The 21,593-nt window shown below is 48.7% G+C and overlaps 2 protein-coding genes across 4 annotated transcripts in view; one reads left to right on the top strand and one right to left on the bottom strand.

Annotated features, from left to right (window-relative positions):
- Nucleotides 1-21,593, bottom strand: part of BID (BH3 interacting domain death agonist) — a 90,270-nt gene that overhangs the window by 13,222 nt on the left and 55,455 nt on the right. The window lies entirely within an intron of this gene.
- The window catches only part of BCL2L13 (BCL2 like 13), a 54,463-nt gene continuing 35,043 nt past the window's right edge, over nt 2,174-21,593 (top strand). For 2 of the 3 annotated variants that reach the window (XM_058656132.1, XM_058656133.1), the window contains exons 1-2: nt 2,174-2,323; nt 12,069-12,206. In XM_058656132.1, coding sequence (XP_058512115.1) covers nt 12,089-12,206 — 118 coding nt within the window. In that variant the 5' untranslated portion in view covers nt 2,174-2,323; nt 12,069-12,088. The remainder of the gene's footprint in view (nt 2,324-12,068; nt 12,207-21,593) is intronic. The other variant, XM_058656134.1, reaches the window with a different exon arrangement.

Below are 21,593 nucleotides of genomic sequence, written 5' to 3' on the forward strand. Positions count from 1 at the left end.
GGTCCTGGGGCCAGGTGACCAGCTGCTAAGCTGGGCCGGCGAAGTCGCTTCCTGGCCTCACTTCGTCCTATAAAGGCATTTCAGAACCTTCTGGGTCTCGGAGATTCCTGACTTCCGCCTTTTTTTTTTTTTTTAAAGATTTCTAATTTTGGGGGGGGGGGCTGACGCGGTAACCTAATGGCTAAAGTCCTCGCCTTGCACGTGCCAGGATCCCACATGGGCGCCAGTTCTAATCCCGGCAGGATCCAGGAACTTCATGTGCATCTCCCACGCGGGTGCAGTGTCCCAAAGCATTGGGCCGTCCTCGACTGCTTTCCCAGGCCACAAGCAGGGAGCTGGATGGGAAGTGGAGCTGCTGGGATTAGAACCGGCGCCCATATGGGATCCCGGGGCGTTCAAGGCGAGGACTTTAGCCTCTAGGCCACGCCGCCGGGCCCATTTATCACGTATTTCCCATCTATAGTTGATAGAGTCTACAATTGGGACTTGCTGTGGACATAGGGGCCCACTGCACATGGAATGAAATATCTTTCGGTTGTTTTTCTTCTTTATACTATTTTATCTATTAGTAAGGCATATTTAGAGAGAAAGATCTCTCCACTGGTTCCCTCTCCAAGTGGCCGCAACAGCAGGAGCTGTGCTGATCTGAAGCCAGGAGCCAGGAGTTTCTTCTGGATTTCCCATGTGGGTGCAGGGTCGCAAGGCTTTGGGCTGTCCTCGACTACTTTCCCAGGTCACAAGCAGGGAGCTGGCTGGGAAGTAGAGCATCCAGGACATGAACTGGCACCCATATGAGATCTCAGTGCTAACAAGGTGAGGAGTTAGGCACTGAGCCATCATGTCATGCCCACAACTTCAAAACAACAGAAAACTCGAACCTGCACGGTGACCTAGCGGTTTAAGTCCTCGCCTTCAATGTCTGGGATCCCATACGGGCGCCGGTTCTAATCCCGGCAGCTCCACTTCCCATCCAGCTCCCTGCTTGTGGCCTGGGAAAGCAGTTGAGGACGGGACCCTGCACTTGTGTGGCTCCTGGCCTCGGACTGGCACAGCCCTGGCTGTTGTGGTCACTTGGGGAGTGAATCATCAGCCAGGATTCTTTCTCTCTGTCTCTCCTCCTCACTCTAGATATCTGACTTTACAATAAAAATAAATACATCTTTTTAAAAAAAAGTATAGAATTACAGTTTGCAGTATATCCATACAATGCCAACTATCAATACTGGATTTTGGAATTTCTTAATTCCCCTTGTAAAGAAATTCAATTCCATCCAGCAGTCACACCCCGTAAGATTATGATCTGGCTGATAAGATACTCCTCTAACCCTTATCTTCAGGCTGGACTCTTCCCAGTCCTCTCAGCATACCACCCCCATTGCCTACAGAACAACAGGACGCCCTCCTACCTACGTCCCCTTAAATCCAACACCTGTGAGTATAAATCATGCCCCCGGCCGTGTGAGTACAGATGGCAAGAGGTGCTGGGCTTGGCAGCAGAGCCTGGAGACCAAACCCTGCCACCCCAGGCGTCCCCCATGCGTACGGCCTGGACGCTTGGGGTCACTGCCTTGTGGCAATCCAGCTGGAGTCCTAGGAGCCCGGCTCAGCCTGCTGAGCCCGGCCATTGCAGCCATTGCAGGGAGTGAACCAGCTGCCTCCAGGCAATGGGCTTCCTGTACAGCCTCAACGCTGCTCAGCGAGGTCCCCTACGGCGAGACCACCACTCAACCCATCCGAGGGTCCCCCTTCTCACCCTGCTAGCCCCCTCAAAATCCTTCTCAGTCTTCAAGGACCACCTTCCCTCCTGGTTGGCAGCTCTTGCATTCCTCACACTTATTTCACGTGTTTGCACACGCTCAAAACTGGTAACACATCTGGACCAGGGGCCAACACTCCGTCCCCGCACAGGACTTGGCTCTTCCGTCTCTCCTTCCAACCTGTCTCTTCCCTCTAACTCTGGAACCGGAGATAAGTTAGGGTGCAGGAAATTCCGCAGCCCCGAGAACCATCCCGATTTGAGGACACCTCGGGCAGAACGGGCCTGGGGAGAGGCCGGTTCCGCAGCTCGCGTCCTCCGCGCTTCCTCTCAGGATAAACAGCCGGCCGCTTCCGGCGCTCCCCGGCGCCCTTCATCCGCCCGGACGCCGGCCGTGACGCAGCACGCCGACCGTGACGGCAGCACGCCGGGGTGACCTCACCCTCCAACATGGCGGCGGCGGTCGATTAGAGCCGCGGGTGGAAGCAGCCGCCGCCGCTGGGGGACCCGGTCGGAAGCAGCCGCTGTCGCCTGCTTCTTCTCCTGTGGGGCAGGGGCCAGGGCCAGGTGAGGGGAGCAGGGCTTCGGGCAGGCTGAGCTGGGCGAGGAGGCGGCTTTCACGTGGGCCTGGCTCCGACGGCTGGCGGGTGCTGTGTGTGTAGGGCGCCGTGTCGTGTGTGTGTGTGTGTGTGTGTGTGTGTAGGGTGCCCCGTGGGGTGTGTGTGTGTGTGTTTAGGGCGCCCTGTGGGGTGCGTGTGTGTGTGTGTGTGTAGGGTGCCCCGTGCGGTGTGTGTGTGTGTGTTTAGGGCGCCCTGTGGGGTGCGTGTGTGTGTGTGTGTGTTTAGGGCGCCCTGTGGGGTGCGTGTGTGTGTGTTTAGGGCGCCCTGTGGTGTGTGTGTGTGTAGGGTGCCCAGTGGGGTGTGTGTGTGTGTGTGTAGGGCGCCCTGTGGGGGGTGTGTGTGTGTAGGGTGCCCCGTGGGGTGTGTGTGTGTGTGTAGGGCGCCGTGTGGGGTGCGTGTGTGTGTAGGGTGCCCCGTCGGGTGTGTGTGTGTGTGTGTGTGTGTGTGTGTGTATAGGGTGCCCCGTGGGGTGTGTGTGTGTGTAGAGCGCCCTGTGGGGTGTGTGTGTGTAGGGTGCCCCGTGCGGTGTGTGCATGTGTGTAGAGTGCCCTGTGGGTGTGTGTGTGTGTAGGGTGCCCCGTGGGGTGTGTGTGCGTGTGTAGAGCGCCCTGTGGGGTGTGTGTGTGTGTGTGTGTGTATAGGGTGCCCCGTGGTGTGTGTGTGTGTGTGTGTGTGTAGGGTGCCCCGTGGGGTGTGTGTGCGTGTGTAGAGCGCCCTATGGGGGTGTGTGTGTGGGGTGCCCTGTGGGGTGTGTGTGTGTGTAGAGCGCCCTGTGGCGTGCGTGTGTGGGGTGTGTGTGTGGGGGGCAGTGGACGGATCCGGGCGTGGCCCCCCTCCCCACCGCGAATGTCCCTACGGAAGCCCTGGCGCTGTTTGTAGGGCCAGGCTGGGGAGTGCGGGCTTATTTCTGGTCGAGGAAAAAGGTTTTTCATCCGGCTCCCTTGGACTGGTTATAGCCTAGGGGTTGATCTGCCAGTCTTGGTTGTTTCTGCTTACATAGATGGTTAGAGATCTGAAGTTTCCAGTGCGTTTTTCTCAGTAGAGCCTGCTTGTTGTTGTGTTGTTGTTGTTGCTCTGGGAGCGAGTCCATTCACACCAAGTCACTTTTCCTTTGATTTTGTGCTCTGGAAATGCTGTGGAGATCCCAGGCTTCTTGCCTTCCTAACCCACCCTGGAGGAGGCTTTAACCTAGGGTTTAAAATCAGGATCGGTCTGGCAGTTGTCACATGCTGTCGCTTTGTTGACATCTAACCACTCCCACAAGTGCTTTTCTTCCTTCAGAATAGCTGTCAACTTGTTTTGCCTTATGACATAGAACAAAACTGGAAAGAATTGCAAAACCGTCACTACCATTTTCCCCTGGGTTTGGTATAAGCCGGAATGTTGCTCTCTGCCCTGGCTTGCCGTGTGACCTTGGATGAATTGCCACACCCTTTCAGATATTTTTTAATCCTCCAGAAAGTTAAAGAAGCCATGTAGGTGGTGAGCTGCTTCTGCATGCTAAATGCAGTTGGGTAAATGTGGCCTGCAAGTTTGTGTCTGAGTTGAAAATATTTAAGCTGGCGTAAACTCTTGTTCATTTGCTAAACGGAAGTTAAGGATTTTGAAATTTATTTTTCCTGGAATCAGGTACTCAGTGTTTTTTTTTTTTTTTTTTTTTTCGAATAGCTCATTTTCTTATGTGGAGATGTTTATGCCAGTACTTGAAGTCAGTAGAAGGATGTATGATGGGGCTGGTGCGTTGGCTCAGCTGGCTAATCCCCCACCTCCAGGCACAGCATTCCACATGGGCCCTGGTTCAAGTCCCAGCTGCTTCATTTCTCATCCAGCTCCCTGCTTGTGGCCTGGGAAGACAGGGGAGGATGGTCCCAGGGCTTGAGGCCCTGCACCCATGTCGGAGCTGAGCTGATCCGGAGCCATGAGCTTCTGATGGGCGCCGGGTTCCCAGGGCTTTGGGCCGTCTTCCGCTGTGTTCTCATGCCATAAGCAGGGAGCTGAATGGGAAGTGGAGCAGCCAGGATACGAACCCGTGCCCAAAAAAATGTTCAGTAACACACCATTCAGGCACACTTTATTCATGCCCTACACATTGAGCTTTGAGGACCAGTGACTGCAGCAGTGAAGTCAATTTGTAAAATGTAATTTTCTATTTTTTTTTAAGTACATTTATTTGAAAGACAGAGCGACAGAGGAGGAAGAAGGAAGGGAGAGACAGTTTTTTTTTTTTCTGCTGTTTCACTTCCCAGATGGTCACTGCAGCTCGGGCTGTTGCAGCTGGGCTTCTTCCAGGTCTTCCTGCAGGTGCAGGGGCCCGAGCACTTGGGCCATCCTCACCTGCTTTCCCAGGCACGTTAGCTGCATTGGAAGTAGAACAGCTGAGCCTTGAACCAGAGGCCAGGTGGAGGGTCAGCAGCACAGGGGCCAGCTTAGCCCACTGTGCCACAACCCCAGCCCTGCATGGATTTTTCTTCTAAGATAGTTCGGACATATTGGACAAATTTTTTTCTTTTATTAAACAAGTTCTAAAACAGTATTTCCCTGTTTCTTTTCTCCTTTTCAGACTTGATTTTGATTCATATCCTCTCCCAAATAAATGATCACCGAGAGTTCTTGTTTAATTATGGAGCTGGGGCACGGGGATTTCTTCAGAGTAACAGATTGATTCTTTCAATTTTTATTTATTTGATAGAGTTACGTAAAGAGGGAGAGAAGGGGAGAGATCTTCCACCTGCTGGTTCACTCCACACGCCCCTGTGGCCAGAGCTAGGCTGCTGTGGGGTCAGGAGCTTCTTTTGGGTTTACCATGTGGGTGCAAGGGCCCCAAATACTAGGATTGTTGTAGCTGTTTTTCCAGGCGCGTTAGCAGAGGGCCGGATGAGACGTGCAGCAGCCGGGATTCGAGCCAGTGCTGACATGATGTGCCGCTGCTGCAGGCTCCACTGGCCATGCCACAGCACTGACCTTAACAGATTTTTAAGAACAGTTTCATTGAAACAAACAAACAACAAACAAACAAAAAGTTTCATTGAAATACAAGTAACATATACAACTCACAGTTGTACGATTTGTTAGATTTTATTGTATCTCCAGAGTTGTTCAGCCATTACTACAAGTGTTCATCACTGCACCCCCTACAACCCCCCAAAACCCTTGTGTACGGATCAGCACACATTCTTAACTTTGTTTTTTTTTAAAGATGTATTTATTTTATTGGAAAGGCAGATATACAGAGAAAGGAGAGACAGAGAGGAAGATCTTCCATCTGATGATTCACTCCCCAAGTGGCCACAACAGCTGGTGCTGCGCCGATCCGAAGCCAGGAGCCAGGAACTTCTTTCCGGGTCTCCCACGCAAGTGCAGGATCCCAAGGCTTTGGGCCATCCTGCTTTCCCAGGCCACAAGCAGGGAGCTGGATGGAAAGTGGAGTTGCCGGGATTAGAACCAACGTCCATATGGGATCCCGGGGCATTCAAGGTGGGGACCTTAACCATTATGCTATCGCGCCGGGCCCCAACATTCTTATCTTTGAAAAGCAGAGAGCAATAGTGCATGTGTGAGAGACAACACAGAAACATTGAAACACTGGTTGACTCCTCAGGAGCCTGCAGCTGCGGGGGCTGGGCCGGCAGGGCACCTGGCCCCTGGCCCTCTCAGGTGATGCCTGAACTGCTCTGCCAAATGCCTGCCCAGGCACTCAGTGTTTTCACTTAAGCCTCCTCTGCGAAGGCAACTGGCTGCACAGCTTTTCTCAATAGATTGTCTAAGTAGGATCACTTCCTCTGTGCTTTATTCTGATTGCCGTTTTTCACTCCGCATCACGTTATAGTGGTTAGCATTTCATCCTTTCTGGGGGCCACATAGTACTCATCCTGTGGCCACGACACCTGCTTTTAAATGCACCCGTTTCTGCCTTTCGGCTCTTGTGGATGCTGCTGCTTCGAGCGTTCACGTACAGGTTTCTGTTCAGACACGTTTTCATTTTCCTCTGACATGTGCGTAGCAGGGTAACGGAGGGAACAAGTATATGTCTTCCTTTCCCACAACCTGTGCACACACTTGGGAGGACTACGTATTGTGAAAGTCAAATTGTGCAAGAGGGGAGGGTGGCTGAGTTATCTGCCAGTGCCAGCTGCTGAGTGGAAATGTCTCGAAGCTGCTCTTAGCACAGGATTGGACCAGTGTGTTTCAGTTAGACGTGTGTAATCGGAAAAGGATAGTCCACACTTGGGCCCAGCAGCTGCTCGCTGCTCGGTGTTAAAAGTGACACCTTGCAGAAAAAAAAAAGAGAAAGACATCTTAACTGCAGTTCTCAGCAGGGCAGGGCAAATTTTTATACACTCATAATTTTTATTAGGGTTATTTTGTTTCTCTGAAGAGGTTCTAGAATTTAATAGAAGCTAATAAAGTGTGGATTAAACATTACCACTACTGGAATTTATGTTACTTAAAAAAATTTTTTTACCTACTCAGATCACTCCATGACTGAAGATCAACAAACTTTGTTAACGTGTAAAGTTCTGGGGTTTTTTTCATTTGAGAGTTTGAGTTTTTGTCCATTACAAATTTAGGACTATTGATGTTCTTGAGTCTTTGACTGCCAGATTTGAACAGTCTTATAAGTTCTACGTTGGTGGAAGGAAATGATTTCACAAAAACCAAAAAAAGTTCCTGAAACAGTATAACAGTGTTCTGAGCTTCAGGGTGTGGAAGTGCTGCTCCAGCGAGGCCAGGTCTGTGCGGATTGGAACAGTCCCTGGCAGCGCTGTCACGTGCAGCTGTGCAGCGTGTCCCGCGCACCGCCAGGGGGCGCCACTCGCCAGCGGCCGTCTTGCCCAGTAGCCAGCAGAATTGCCTCCCCCCGGGGTGTTTGGTGTCCGGCCACGCTAGCAAGAGTGCTGTTTGTGTTCTTTCCATTTTGTTTTGTGACAACATTTAATCATTTAGTTCTACAGCAGTGCTGCTCGTTCCAGAAACCAGGGCAAAGCGGAGGGCTGTAAAGTAAAAGCTGGTGATTTTATGCTTGCGGAGGTAGCTGTGCCCGAGTGTGATTGGCTCCATCCCAGTTGTGCAATGCTGCTCGTGTTTGTTTTGCATTTTAACCAGATTGCGCGCAAAGCATGATCTTGCATCTGTTTCTAAGGCATAAACTGTGCATGTCTAGTTCATTTTGTAACCATCTTTCTGTTGCTGTGAAGATGAGACCGGGAGGGGAAGCAGGAGCTAACAGGGGTGGGCATCACCGTGACATGGGCGGTCACATCTGCTTCTCAGATATTTACTGATGCTGTTAACACCCGGTGACTTCTGCAACTGAGTGTGGCCCCCCAATTATTACTGTTGTTGTTTTAAGATTTATTTGTGGGAGCCTGTGCCGTGATTCAGTTGGCTAATTCTCTACCTCTAAGCCATGACAATCCAAGTGTGTGCCAGTTCTAATCCCAGCTGCTATGCTTCCCATCCAGCTCCCTGCTTGGGGCCTGGGAAAGCAGTCGAGGACAGCCTAAAACCTTGGGACCCTGCACCCGCGTGGGATTCCTGGAGGAAGTTCCTGGCTCCTGGCTTCCAATCAGTGCTGCTCTGGCTGTTGGGGCCACTTGGGGAGTGAACTAGTGGGTGGAAGATCCTTCTCTCTGTCTCTCCTCTCTGTAAACCTGCTCTTCCAATAAAAACAAATATTAAAAAAAAAATAGGTCAAATCAGTGTAATTGTGAGGACGTTGTGGGGCACTGGTGAAAATTAAGTTCCCAAATAACAGTATGGCAGTTACAAAAACAAGGTTAAAATAAGGTTAAGACATAAGTAATATACAGGTATTCACACAGCAGAAATGCCGAATACATGAACTGGGTTTTTTTCCAAAGTGTTGGGTTTGGACAAAGTAGAAAGACAACTGTGGATACATGGTAACTCTAGCCGAGTCCCTGGGTTGCTGTGTCCACAGTGAGCTCGGCGGGGCGCCGTGATGGAGTGGTGTTTGTACGTGCCACAGTGTCTGTTCTGTCAGCTTTAAGACACTGTTGCGGAGAGGCACAGCAGGGTCTGTTAGATGTAATAGTTCATTTAGTTCCTGCTAAAGTGCTCCCTTTGGTTCCTAATCCAGTTTTTGTCCTTTGTCGCCATAGCTTTTGAGATGAAAAGTGCTTTTTTTGTAGATTGCAAGAATGAAAGTCTCCCCCCCCCATGAACTGTTGACTTTGTGATTAAACTAGATTTTTAAAGAAGATTTATTTATTTTTATTACTAAGTCAGATATACAGAGAGGAGGAGAGACAGAGAAGATCTTCCATCTGATGATTCACTCCCCAAGCGGCTACAATGGCTGGAGCTGTGCCGATTCGAAGCTGGGAGCCCAGAGCTCTTCTGGGTCTCCCATGTGGGTGCAGGGTCCCAAGGCTTTGGGCTGTCCTTCACTGCCTTTCCAGGCCTTAAGCAGGGAGCTGGATGGGAAGTGGGGCAGCTGGGACACAAACCGGTGCCTATATGGGATCCTGGTGCATGTAAAGTGAGGACTCTAGCCACTAGGGTATTGCACTGGTCCCACAGGCTCCTTACTAAGGTGATAATGGTGACACAAGTTTGAGAAGTCAATATGACAGAGTTATGGGATGCTATGTATATGCTTTTTCTAAGAATTCATAGTAGTGGGGCCCGGCATGGTAGCCTAGCAGTAAAAGTCCTCGCCTGGCACACACCAGAATCCCATATGGGCACCGGTTCTAATCCTAGCTGCCTGCTTCCCATCCAGCTCCCTGCTTGTGGCCTGGGAAAGCAAGGAGGACAGCCCAAAGCCTTGGGATCCTGTACCCACGTGGGAGACCCAGAGGAGGCTCCTGTCTCCTGGCTTAGGATCGGTGCAGCTCCGGCCATTGTGGCCACTTGGGGAGTGAACCATCCAATGGAAGATCTTCCTCTCTGTCTCTCTTCGTCTCTGTATATCTGACTTTGCAATAAGAATACAATCTTAAAAAAAAAAAAAAAAGGCTTCACAGTAGTGTTTAATAGTTGCTACGTAGTTTCTGGTGATAGTTTTTAAAATGTACCTAATTTTTACAACACTGGCATCTTCAAGTGTGCACCTCGAATACCATTCAATTAAAAAAAAGTAAAATAATGGGTGTTACACTTAGTGCTAGAGGATCATGAATATTTGTACCCGGTTTTGGAGATGTTACTAAACACAGGATTTGTTGACTTCAGATATGTGTTTGAAAGGGTTTTATTTTCAATATGTGCTTGAAGCGCAGTGACACAGAGCCGGGGTAACTCTGTGCCACAGACCCAGGTGCTGGGACCGTCATCAACTACACGACAGGCAGCAGAGTAACGGATTCAGTCAAGCACGCCACCAGGGCTCGCGGGTGTCCCCGCAGTGGCTTGACAAGTACATCTGACGGCAGACATTTGTGCCAGTGGTTAAGTCGCTCTGTAGGACACCCGTGTCCCACATCCGAATGTCTGGCCGCAGCGTGCTTCCTCTGCTCCGTGTCCAGCTTGCAGTGTGTACGTGAGAGCAGTAGGTGTTAGCCGAAGTCCTTGGGTTCCTACCAACTCCGTGCATGGGGAATCGAGTTGGAGTTTGTGAATTCTGGCTTAATCCTGACGCAGTCGTGGCTGTGCTGAACATTTGGGGAACAAACCAAAAGGTGGATGATTTCTCTCCATCTGTCTGTGTGCCTTTCAAAGAAGTTTTTAAAATTAATCTATTTTTGTTTCTCTATTTGGAAGGCAGTTACAGAGAGGGAGGGGCAGAAGCCTTGCGCTCACTGTTCTCAGCCTTAGCGGAGTGCCGCCCTGACTGGCACAACCACACCTTTCTGGGTGTTCTTTCTACCTTTCTGACTCTGTGGGGTTTTTTAATCTTTTAGCCAATTTAATTTATTAAATTGATTTTTTTTTAAAAAAAGATCTATTTATTTTTACCGGAAATGCAGATATACAGAGAGAGAGGAGAGGCAGAGAGGAAGATCTTCCATCCGATGATTCACTCCCCAAGCAGCCACAGCGGCTGGAGCTGCACCAATCCGAAGCCAGGAGCCAGGAGCTGCTTCCAGGTCTCCCATGGGGGTCTGGGGTCCCAAAGCTTTGGGCCATCCTTGACTGCTTTCCCAGGCCACAAGCAGGGAGCTGGATGGGAAGTGGAGCCACCAGGATTAGAACGAGTGCCCACATGTGATCCAGGGGCATTCCAGGCGAGGACTTTAACCACTATGCTGTTGCACTGGGCCCAATAAATTGCTTTTTTTTTTTTGCTGCACAATTTTATTTGCTATTCTTTTTTTTTATTGTTTTTTTTTTGATACAATTTAGTTGGCAGTGGGCTCCCTCCTTCTCCTCCCCCAATTAAATTGATTTTTTAACATACATTTTAATTTATTTCTTTGACTTGAGAAGTCATAGTTACAGAGAGGAGGAGAGACAGAGTGACCTGCCGTCCTCTGCAAGGTGATCACATTGGCCAGAACTGAGCTGACCGCTGTAAAGCTGGGAACTAAGAATTCTTCTGTTTCCCACTTGGGTGCAGGCATCCAAGGTCTTGGGCCATCCTCTGCTGCTTTCCCAGGCTGTAAGCAGGAAGCTGGATGGGAAGTGTTGCCACTACCTGTGCCCGTGTGGGATGCTGACCTGCTGTGCTACCACAGCAGCTCCAATTATTTTTTTTAACGTTTGGTTCATTATTTTAAAGTCAGTGTTGGGCCCTGCACAGTGGCCTAGCGGCTAAAGTCCTCGCCTTGAACGCGCCGGGATCCCATATGGGTGCCGGTTCTAATCCCGGTGGCTCCACTTCCCATCCAGCTCCCTGAAAAAAAAAAAGAAAAACCCCAAAACAAAGCAAAAGGCAGTGTTACAGAGCGGGTGAGGCAGAGGCCGAAGCGGCTGAGGGGCTCTGAGTGGCTGCGGCAGGCTCGAGGCAGGAGCAGGGAGTGTCTTCCGGGTCTCCCAGGTGGTACCAGGCCTAGTTACAGTCTTCCACTGCCTTCCCGGTGTGCCGGAATAGGGAACTGGACTGGACGTGAAACAGATGGACGTGAGGGTGACACTCACATGCCTTTATTCTCACCTGGGTAGCTATTTTTGTTTTCTGCTTATTTGAGAAGTCCTGTGGGTTGGTGACGTCATCTTATCCTTGTGCCTGACTTCTGTAGAGTGCCTTGTAGTTTCAGAAACGTAAAAGGAATAAAACTAAAAGATGATCAGAGGGCACCATCTTCTATTTCAATTCAAGAGTGTAATTTTATATCTGAATGTAACCACACTGCTAGGTTTATATGTGGATTTTGTAGAATTAGAAGATTTCTGTAAACTAGAGCTCATAAGCTTCACTGTGTTATTGGACGTGGCACTGCCTTAGAAATGGAAAGATTTGGTTCCAGTCATGGCCATTCCAGGTTGGTCTTGACCGCAGGCAGCATAAGCTGATTTCAGTTTACTTAAGTAGACAATGACTTACGAAAAGGGGTCATGGTTAACCCATGGATGGGAAAGCTGGGCGGCTGGGCTTGGGAGTCCAGCAGAAACGGAGGGCATCAGCCTGTGTGTGGGTAAAGTTACATTTTTCAAGATGACTGGACGTAAGTGTGAGAAACACATGCTTCAGCGTTCGAGTGGTTGCCCTCAATAATAAAATGTGCTGACATGTATCCAACCATACACTACAAGTGTCTTATGTCTGCGTCTGTCGCTTGACCCCGTAGGAGCTGTGCCGGCCAGTTCGATGGCGTCCTCTGCTGCTGTGCCTGCCGGATTCCACTATGAAACCAAGTATGTTGTCCTCAGCTACTTGGGGCTGCCTCAGGAAAAGCCGCAAGAGCAGCATCTTTCCTCCCCCCAAGGTATTCCCTTCGGCTGATTGTAACAAGTCGCAATAAGGACAGCGTTTGTTACGAGCGTATATGTTCCAGTCATGTGCATGGTTGGAAAAGCGAGCTTAGAATGAGTGCCCCTTTACCCCATCCACTCCCATCTCCTGGTTCATTCTCGGAGGCAACTACTTGTAATGTTTTTTCTCCCCTAAATCTTGTTATTTTAAGTGATTTCCATTGGTACAATACAAATGCATTATATACATGTAACTAATAGAAAATCATGAGAGATTTCATACTCAACGTATTGGAAATGAATAATGCTCTTTAAACGTATAAAATTCAGTTTTTAAAAAATGTATTTATAGATTTAAATAATCAGAATTATAGACAGAGAGGAAGAGAGAGAGAGAGAGATACTCAGTCTGCTGGTTCAGCTCCCAGATGACTGCAGTGGCCAGCACGGAGTCCGACCCAAACCAGTGGTCCAGCTCCCAGATGACTGCAGTGGCCAGCACGGAGTCCGACCCAAACCAGTGGTCTGAAGCTTCATCCCAGTCTCCCTTGGGTGCAGGGACCCAGCACCTGGACCATCGTCTGTCTTCTCCTGCCATTAGCAGGGAGCTAGGTGGGACATAAATTTGCCCGTATGAGATGCCAGTACCAGTGACAGTCTTTATCTTCTTCGTCAGGGCACCTGCCCCCTAATTACACACAGTAATCTACTGTAGCCGTGGGGATGCTTTCTTATCTGTTGCTACTTCCGGCTCAGGCAATTCAGCACTGCTGAGACCCAGTGGGCAGGATGACAGAAGGTCTCCCGAGCTTGCTCATGTGTAGAATTCAGTGTAACGAGTACTGTGTTGTGCTTTGGGGTCCGTCACTGGCACAGAAAGGTAGGTCCTTCTCCTGGACGTAGGCATCTCTTACTGGAGTGTTCTTTCTACACCTGGCCACTTGCCCTCCAGTGCAGCTTCCTTCTAACAGTGTGCTTGAGAAAGCAAGCAGGGCAGGACCCGAGGACCTGGGCCTCCCTGCACCTGGGAGGAAGGCTAGGTGGGGCTTGTGGCTCCGGGCTTCAGGCTGGCCCCGAGCCAGCTGTTGTAGGCGTTGGTGAGTGAGCCAGGGCCTGGGAGATCTCTCCCCAGCCCCCGTCGTTTCCCCTCTATGTTGCTCCGCCTTTCGAATAAACATTTAGCAAAAATGGATTATGTTTGAAATACAGTAAGGCAGGTGGCTATTTAAATAAAATTTCATCAAATGACTGAAGATCTATGAAGGCAAGTGTACAAAGTATTAAGTTTCTAATCTCACTGAACTCACACAGCAGCTGTTTTACTTTCTGTTGTGATGTAACTTGGTTTTAAGATTTATTTATTTATTTTTATTGGAAAGGCAGACTTACAGAGAAAAGAAAATACAGAGAGAAAGATCTTCCATCGCCTGGTTCACTCCCCAAATGGCCACAGCAACTGGAACAGAGGAGATCCAAAGCCAGGAGCCCAGATGCCAGCACAGCAATGGGCAACTTTGCCCTCTATGCCACAGTGGCAGACCCTATGTTTAATTTAAAAAAAAAAAAAATGTTTTTGTTTGTTTGAAAGGCAGATTTGCAGAGAGAAAGAGAGCCAGGCAAACAAGGTGTTCATCCACTGGTTCCTTCCCCAGATGACCACAACGGCCAGAGCTGAGCCGGGCCAGGAGCCTCTTCTAGGTCTCCTGTGAGGGTGCAGGGAGAGGGACTCGAGCCATTCTTCCCTGCCTTCCCAGGCCATAAGCAGGGAGCTGGATGGGGAGTGGGACAGCTGGCACATGAAGCAGTGCCCGCATGGGATGCTGGTGCCACAGGAGACATGGCACCAGCCCCTGAATTTTGAAGGAAACACCATATGGTCCCCCCAGTGACTTTGTCACTTTAGAGACCCAACAAGAATGTACAAGTCTTCCGTTTTCCACCCTATGTCCTTCCCAACACTTAGTTTCTATTTTTTTGATACTAGCCATTTTACCAAAAAAGATTTTGGTTGTTTATTTGAAAGGTGGAGTTACAGGGAAATAGAGGGAGAGATCTTCCATCTGCTGGTTCATTCTCCGGATGGCCTTAGTGGTAGCTGGGACTTGAACCCATACCTAAATGGGACGCTGACATTGCTGGCAGAAGCGTAATCCACCCCCATTGTGCGTACAGCGCCGGCCCCGGAGAAAACCCTCTTGACGTTTGCTCATTGTGATGCGTAAGTTGTTTCATTACTGAATAATTTGCCACCCTTATTGCTGGAGCCCTGGGGTAAGTCGTAACCTGATGTATATCCTGCAAACTTGTTCTTTGTTTTTTTATAGTGCTTTGATTATTTTACATAACTTTTAGTTCTCATGAGTTTTGCAATCGGTTTGTCTTCTGGATAAAACCAGTCTTCATTCTGGTAGGAATTTCACTAATTCTAAAGAGCAATTTGAGAGCATTAGTTTTTCAAATCAGGCCTTCAGGAGAGATTTTTGTCATTCTACCTCAAATTTTGAATTAAATACTATTTCTGTATACATGTTTCGTTCTTATTTTTAAATGAAGATTTCAGTTTTATTTAAAAGGCAGAGTTGCACAGAACAAGAGACAGACACAGAAATTCTATATGCTGGTTCACCCCCAAACGGCCCCAAAGGGCAGAGGCAGAGCTTCGTGTGCCAGTACTTCCTAGGCCCTTCTTTCTCTCTCTCTCTCTCTTTGAAAGATTTAGTTCATTTTTTTTTTTTATTGGAAAGTCATTTATATAGGGAAGAGACAGAGAGGAAGATCTTTTGTCAGCTAATTCACACAAGTGGCTGCAACGGCCAGAGCTGCACCAATTTGAAGCCAGGAGCCTGGAGCCTCCTCTGGGTCTCCCACACAGTACAGGGTCCCAAGGCTTTGGCCCGTTCTCCACCTCTGTCCCAGGCCTTAAGTAGGGAGCTGGATGGGATGTGGGGTACCTGGGACACATAGCAGTACCCATATCGGATATTGGCACTTACAGATTAGCCTGTTGAGGCCCCACATGTTTCATTCTTACATTTTTTTTCTTCAACATTTATTTATTTAACTAGAAGAGTTATACACACACATGAGAGAGAGGGAGAAAGAGAGAATATCTTCATCCTCTATCTCACTCTACAAGCAAGAGCCAAAGTTGAACTGATACGAAGCCGGAAGCCAGGAGCTTTTTCAGGGTTTCCCACAAGGGTTCAGGAGCCCAAAGACTTGAGCCATCCTCCTCTGCCATAATCTCCTAAGCCCTAATTAGGGCACTAGATTGGGAAGTGAGCACTTGAGATCCAGATCAGTGCCCGTATGGGACGCAGTACTGCAGGTGCAGGATTAGTCACTATGCCACTGTACCAGTCCCTCACGCTCAACTTCCCATCATGAGCAGGTGTTTGACCCTGGCCACTGGGAGACTGACCTTGCTTATATGGGGAATCTCTTTGCATCCTTCTTCCTCACGTCTTCTCTCCCTCAGTCTGTCTGCTGGTTCCCAAGAGGCCTGGGGAGAGAGGTGTGTGCCAGTAGAATCTGAAAACTACCATCATGAGGAGCTGTTTTGGAATTTTTTTTAATCTGAGTTTTAATTCATTGGTTCAGTAAGGTGGTATTTGGGTATGTTTGCTATTTAATGAACACTTGAACAAATTGGGTACATGTTCAGTAGACATTTTAAATGTATAGGGCCAGCATGGTGGCATAGCAAGTAAAGCTACTGCCCACCGTGCCAGTATCCCATAGGGGTACCGGTTCAAGCTCCAGCTGTTCCACTTGCAATCCAGCTCCCTCCTAATGGCCTGAGAAAACAGTGAAAGATAGCCCAAGTACCAGGGCCTGCGCCACCCACATGGGAGACCTGGAAGAATTCCTGGCTCCTAACTTCAGCCTGGCTTCATCCTGGTCATGTGGCTACTTGGGGAGTGAACCAGAGAGAGAATCCGTAACTCTGAGCTTTTAATAAATGTCTAATAAATTTCATCTCTCCTCTGCTCTCCTGCCCTCCCCTTCTTCTTTTTTTTTTTAAGATCCATTTATTTGTATTGGAAAGGCAGATTTACAGAGAGAAGGAGAGACAGAAAGATCTTCCATCTGTTGATTTGCTCCCCAAGTGGCTGCAGCGGCCAAAGCTGAGCTGATCAAAGCCAGGAGCCAGGAGCCTCCCCCTAGTCTTCCACCTGCATGCAGAGTTCCAAGGCATTGGATTTTTTTTTTTTTAATCTTTTTCTTCTCCTTTTTTTCTATTTTCTTTCTTTCTTTTTTTTTTTTTTTTTTTTTTTAAACCAAGTTCTACTGCCTTCCCAGGCCACAAGCAGGGAGCTGGATGGGAAGTGGAGCAGCTGGTACACAAACCGATTCCCATATGGGATCCTGGTGGTTGGAAGGCAAGGGATTTAGCCATTAGGCTAATGTGCTGGGCCCCAAATAAGTGTCTCTTAAAATAATTTTTTTTTTAATTGTAATTGCTGGGGTTTTCTAGAGTGTTATTTGCCAAGGTCTGGCTACTTAGATAAAGATCATGGAGGGCTACCCTAGGCCTACAGAACCAATCTAGAGTGGGGCCTGGGAATCTGTGTTTAAGTACATTCTGTACATCACTTTAATGTGCCCCTGATTTGGAGAACCATAGGTTTAGAAAGAATCTGGTTGTGTAAGGTCGAGTCCCTTTAGTTGGTCTAAACTTATTAATCTGATACGTTCTGAATGAATTTCAGGGTTGGAATATGGCGATTGCTGACTCACCGGGTTTCATTTGGAACCGAGATGGATGGTGGCAATTCATGGGCCAGAGTCTGTCTGTCTGTGAAATGTTTTCCTCCGGGTGTTTAGTGCAGCATTTCTGCTGCATTGGCTGCTGTGTGGCTCTGCCGCTTAGTCCGGGCGGAGGGGATTAGCCCCATGAAAAACACAGTCTGTCTGGGCCGTTGGTTAGCTAGAGAAATGCCCTTTTGTATCCTCAGAATGTTGACTTTTTCTGCTTTAGGTTTTCTGCATGGTCAGTTATTGGGTATGACAGCTCATCATGTGTTATCAGCGTCACATTAGTCTCATGAGAACAGGCAGGCACTCCTTGTACCGGCTGCTCCTGTTTCATCAGGGCGGCGAGACGCACGGTAGCCAAGACATCACCGTCATTTAGTTTGTGTGATGGTGGAGGCATTGGGGGTAGAGCGATTGTGTGTGTGTGTTTGGGGTATGTGGAAAGCCCACAAAGAAGCAGATGAGAGATGGCAGATAAAGTATATAGTCCTTATTTGTCACTCTGCGTCAAAAATTATAAGCATGTGTTCTAGGATTCGGTAATAATTTTGTTTACCAGAAAATAAATTTCGAATCTTGTGCCTCCATGATTTATTAGAGCCCAAGTAAGTCATTTAAGTGATGCCTTTTCGTGTAGTGAGGGGAGTGGGCTTAGCCTTCAGAAACCGTCAGTATAAACCTAAAGTCTGTCATTCAAACCAACGTTGATGACCCTCACGGTCACAGTTGCGGTCTCGTCTCTCTGTCCCCCTTCTCAGTATTCCTGATTGTGTTACATCACGGTAGCAAATGACCTATGTATTGTTTTATCTGTGTGACTGCTTTGTTCTCATCTTTAAGTAGAAACTATGTTCCATTTTCTTTAACTTTTATTATTTGCACTAACCTCAGATAAACTGCTTTACTAGGCGCCCCTGAATATATCTGATTTTTGTTTCGTCACTTTTTACAGGTTTATTTATTTTTATTGGAAAGATTTACAGACAGAAGGAGAGACAGAAAGATCTTCTATTTGCTGGTTCACTTCCTAGGTGACCGCCAGAGCAGAAATTCTGCACTAAAAACCTGGAGAAGAATATTTCAAAGATAAACAGACTTTGGCCCAGTTGGAGCTGAGCCAGTCTGAAGCCTGAAGCCAGGAGCTTCCTCTCTGGATCTCCCATACAGGTAGAGGTCCCAAGGCTTTGGGCCGTCCTCGACTGCTTTCCCAGGGCACAAGCAGGGGGCTGGATGGGAAGTGGGGCTGCCGGGATATGAACCGGCGCCCGTATGGGATCCCAGACATGCAAGGCGAGGACTTTAGTCACTGTGTTACCACTCTGGGCATACTGTTTTTTTCTTAAAGATTTATTTTATTTATTTGAGAGAGAGGGTGAAATGATGAAAGATCTCCTGTTTGCTGGCTCTCTCCCTGAATGGCCACAGTGGCTAGGACTGTGCCAAGCTGAAACCAGGAACTTCATCTGCCTCCCATGTGGGTACTGGGGCCCAAGCACTCGGACCATCGTTTGCTGCCTTTCCTAGGTGCATTTAGCAAGGAGCTGGCTTGACAGTGGGGCAGCCGGGACTCCAGCTGGCACACACATAGGATCTGGTGCCACTGCTTGTGGTTTTACTTGGCACATGACAGCGCTGACCCCTAGTTGTGTTTTTTTTTCTCAGTCATATGTCTTCAGTAAGATTGACAAATGCACATAAGGAACACAGAGAAGTTGTCAACACATGTCCTAAGCCTTTAAGTCTTTACCACATTAAGTAGTGGGAGTTACCAGTATTCTGAAGAAGAATCTTGGGGCTAAGGACACCTGGGAAGCAGAGAGGATGGCCCAGGTGCTTGGGCCCCTGCACGCATGCAGGACAGTCAGAAGAGCTCCTGGCTTTGAATCAGTCCGGCTCCAGAAGTTGTGACCATTTAGGGCATGAAACGGCATTTGAAAGAATGTTCTGTCTGTCTCTGCTTCTCTCTGCTATTGTTTTGTTCATACTAGATTTACTGTGTATGATTACATCGTTGAGAAGGACGCATGCCCACGTGGAGCACCAGTTAGGGCGGGATGTGTCAGGGAGTGGGGTCAAGTGCATGAGACAGCTGCTGCCAGTCTTCCTTGCTCATTTCCTGTGTCTGTTCCAGCAGCCTAACCACACCATCACCCGAGGATGTAGGACAGCCACTTGATGTCATTCCAGTCCCCGATGTGGAGCATGTTCCGAGGGTACTGTTGAAGTGGTTTAATAGTTCTGAGATGCTGTTCCTCTTGTTGCTCCAAAGTTGAAGCAATCCTTCCAGTGTCCGTCTGACTTAGTCCACCTCGGAGCCTCAACTAGCTCAGATACCTGCTGTTGAAGCTCAGCCAGGAGTCTTGACCGGTTTGTTCTGCCACCAGTGGTATTAGGCATCCTCTGCTGGTCTCAGTACTCTGTCATGGCCCGCTCGTGCATTTGTAACTCTGCATTTTTTTTTTTTTACATTTATTTATTTGTATTGGAAAGTCAGATTTACAGAGAGAAGGAGAGAGAGAGGAAGATCTTGCATTCATTGGTTTACTTCCAAAGTGTCCGCAATGGCAGAAGCTGAGCCAATCCGAACCCAGGAGCTTCTTCCGGGTCTCCCACGCAGGTGCAGGGTCCCAAGGCTTTGGACCATCCTGGACTGCTTTCCCAGGTCACAGCAGGGAGCTGGATGGGAAGTGGGGTAGCCAGGACGTGAACTGCCATCCAAAAAGGATCCTGGTGCTTGCAAGGCGAGGGTTTAGCCACTGAAGCATTGTGCCGGGTGCAGAGTTTATTTTAGATTTGAGGAATATATGAAGGCAGTTCTGTTTAGAGGTGAGCCACCCCTGGAATTCAGAAACGTGATTTCCTATTGCAAATTTTTATTGAATTTGTTGTAATTGTACCCTTTTTTAAAAAAGATTTATTTATTTTACTTAAAAGGCGAAGTTGCAGAAAGAGAGAGGGAAAGCCAGAGATCTTTCACCTGCTGGATCACTCCACAGATGGTTGCTACAGTCAGAGCTTAGCCAGTCCCAAACTGGGAGTGAGGAGCTTTTCTGAGTCTGTGACGTGGGTACAGTGATCCAAGGCCTTGGACCATTCTCCGTTGCTTTCCCAGGCCATTTGCAGGAGCCAGATAGGAAGTGGAGCAGCTGGGACTTGAACTGGTACCTATATGGGATTCCAGTGCCGCCGCTGGAGGATTTGCATGTCAGCAGTGCTGGCCCCATGAAATGTACTCTCTAAGTAATTAACTTCGTTTCTCCATTTTGAAATATACATCAGTGGTATGGAGAAAAATATTTTGCTTTTAGTTCAATTCATATTAGTTGTAATTGATGAACAGCTGTCAAGATATTTCCTAATGAGGTTGACCTAATGGTGTCACAGTTTACCTGTGCTTTGCAGCACCAGCATCCCACCTGGGCTCCTGTTTGAGTCCTGACTGCTCCACTTCTGATCCAGCACCCTGCTGACAGCCTCTGGAGAGCAGCGAAGGATGGCTCAGGTGCTTGCGCCTCTGCACTCAGTTGGGAGCCCCGGATGAAGCCGTTGACTCCTGGGTTTGGCTGACCCCCGGCCAGTGCAGTCATCTGAGGAGTAATCTAGTGGGTGAAATGTCTTTCTGTCTCTCTACCTGCAACTTTCTTTAAGGATTTCTTTATTTCTGTGAGAAAGGCCGATTTTCAGAGAGAAGAGGGGACAGACCTCTCCTTCCTCTGGCTTACCGCTCAGATGGCTGCAGTGGCCGCAGCCGAGCTGATCCGCACCCCGGAGCCTCTTCCGTGTGTCCCACGTGGGTGCAGGTGCCCGAAGCACTGGCAGGGGGAAAGATTAGCCAGTTGAGTCATTGCCCTGGGCCCTGTTGGGCATAGTTCATGAGAGAAGGTCACGGACTTCGTATGATTCTAGCCACCTGCATGATAGGTACTGTCCTCCCTATGTTATATAGGAGTGTTTGTCGGACTTTTCCTTCTGCTCTTGGTTCTGGGCTGGAGACTAACACCTTCTTCTTTTACTCCATGAAGAATAGCTTATGCCCAGCGGTTCAGGTACACTCAGCGTTTTCTCAAACCGGAGCATATAAATCTTTGATCTTTTCTTAAACTGCCGACTACACGGCTTGAAGTTTAACAAGCGACCCGGAGTGTCAGTGTCAGGAGACATTGGTGCTGATCTAGGCAATCTTTCTGGCCTGTGTTCCTGTTAATTATGTAATAATGCTTCTGCGATGGTTCCCTGAGCCACCTTGCCGGAGGATTGAGGGTCCCTGCCTTTGTAGTCAGGCTCATCTGCCGTCCAGGGTCAGCTTTTCCATTGTGTGGGACAACCTGGCTAAGCTTCAATTTCCTTCTTTAAATGGAACTGTTATTTCCTTGTATTTTTTTTTCAGGATTTATCTATTTTTATTGGAAATGCAGATTAACCGAGAGAAGGAGAGACAGAAAAATCTGTCTTTAGGTTCACTCCTGAAATGTCTATAACAGCTGGAGCCGAGTCAGTCTGAAGCCAGGAGCCTCTTCCGGGTCTCCCACACGGGGGTGCAGGGTCCCAAGGCTTTGGGCCGTCCTCGACTGCTTTCCCAGGCCGCAAGCAGGGAGCTGGATGGGAAGTGGGGCAGCTGGGACATGAACTGGTGCCCATATGGG

The sequence above is a fragment of the Ochotona princeps genome, chromosome 27 (genome assembly GCF_030435755.1).
Source record: "Ochotona princeps isolate mOchPri1 chromosome 27, mOchPri1.hap1, whole genome shotgun sequence".
Lineage (NCBI taxonomy): Eukaryota > Metazoa > Chordata > Mammalia > Lagomorpha > Ochotonidae > Ochotona > Ochotona princeps.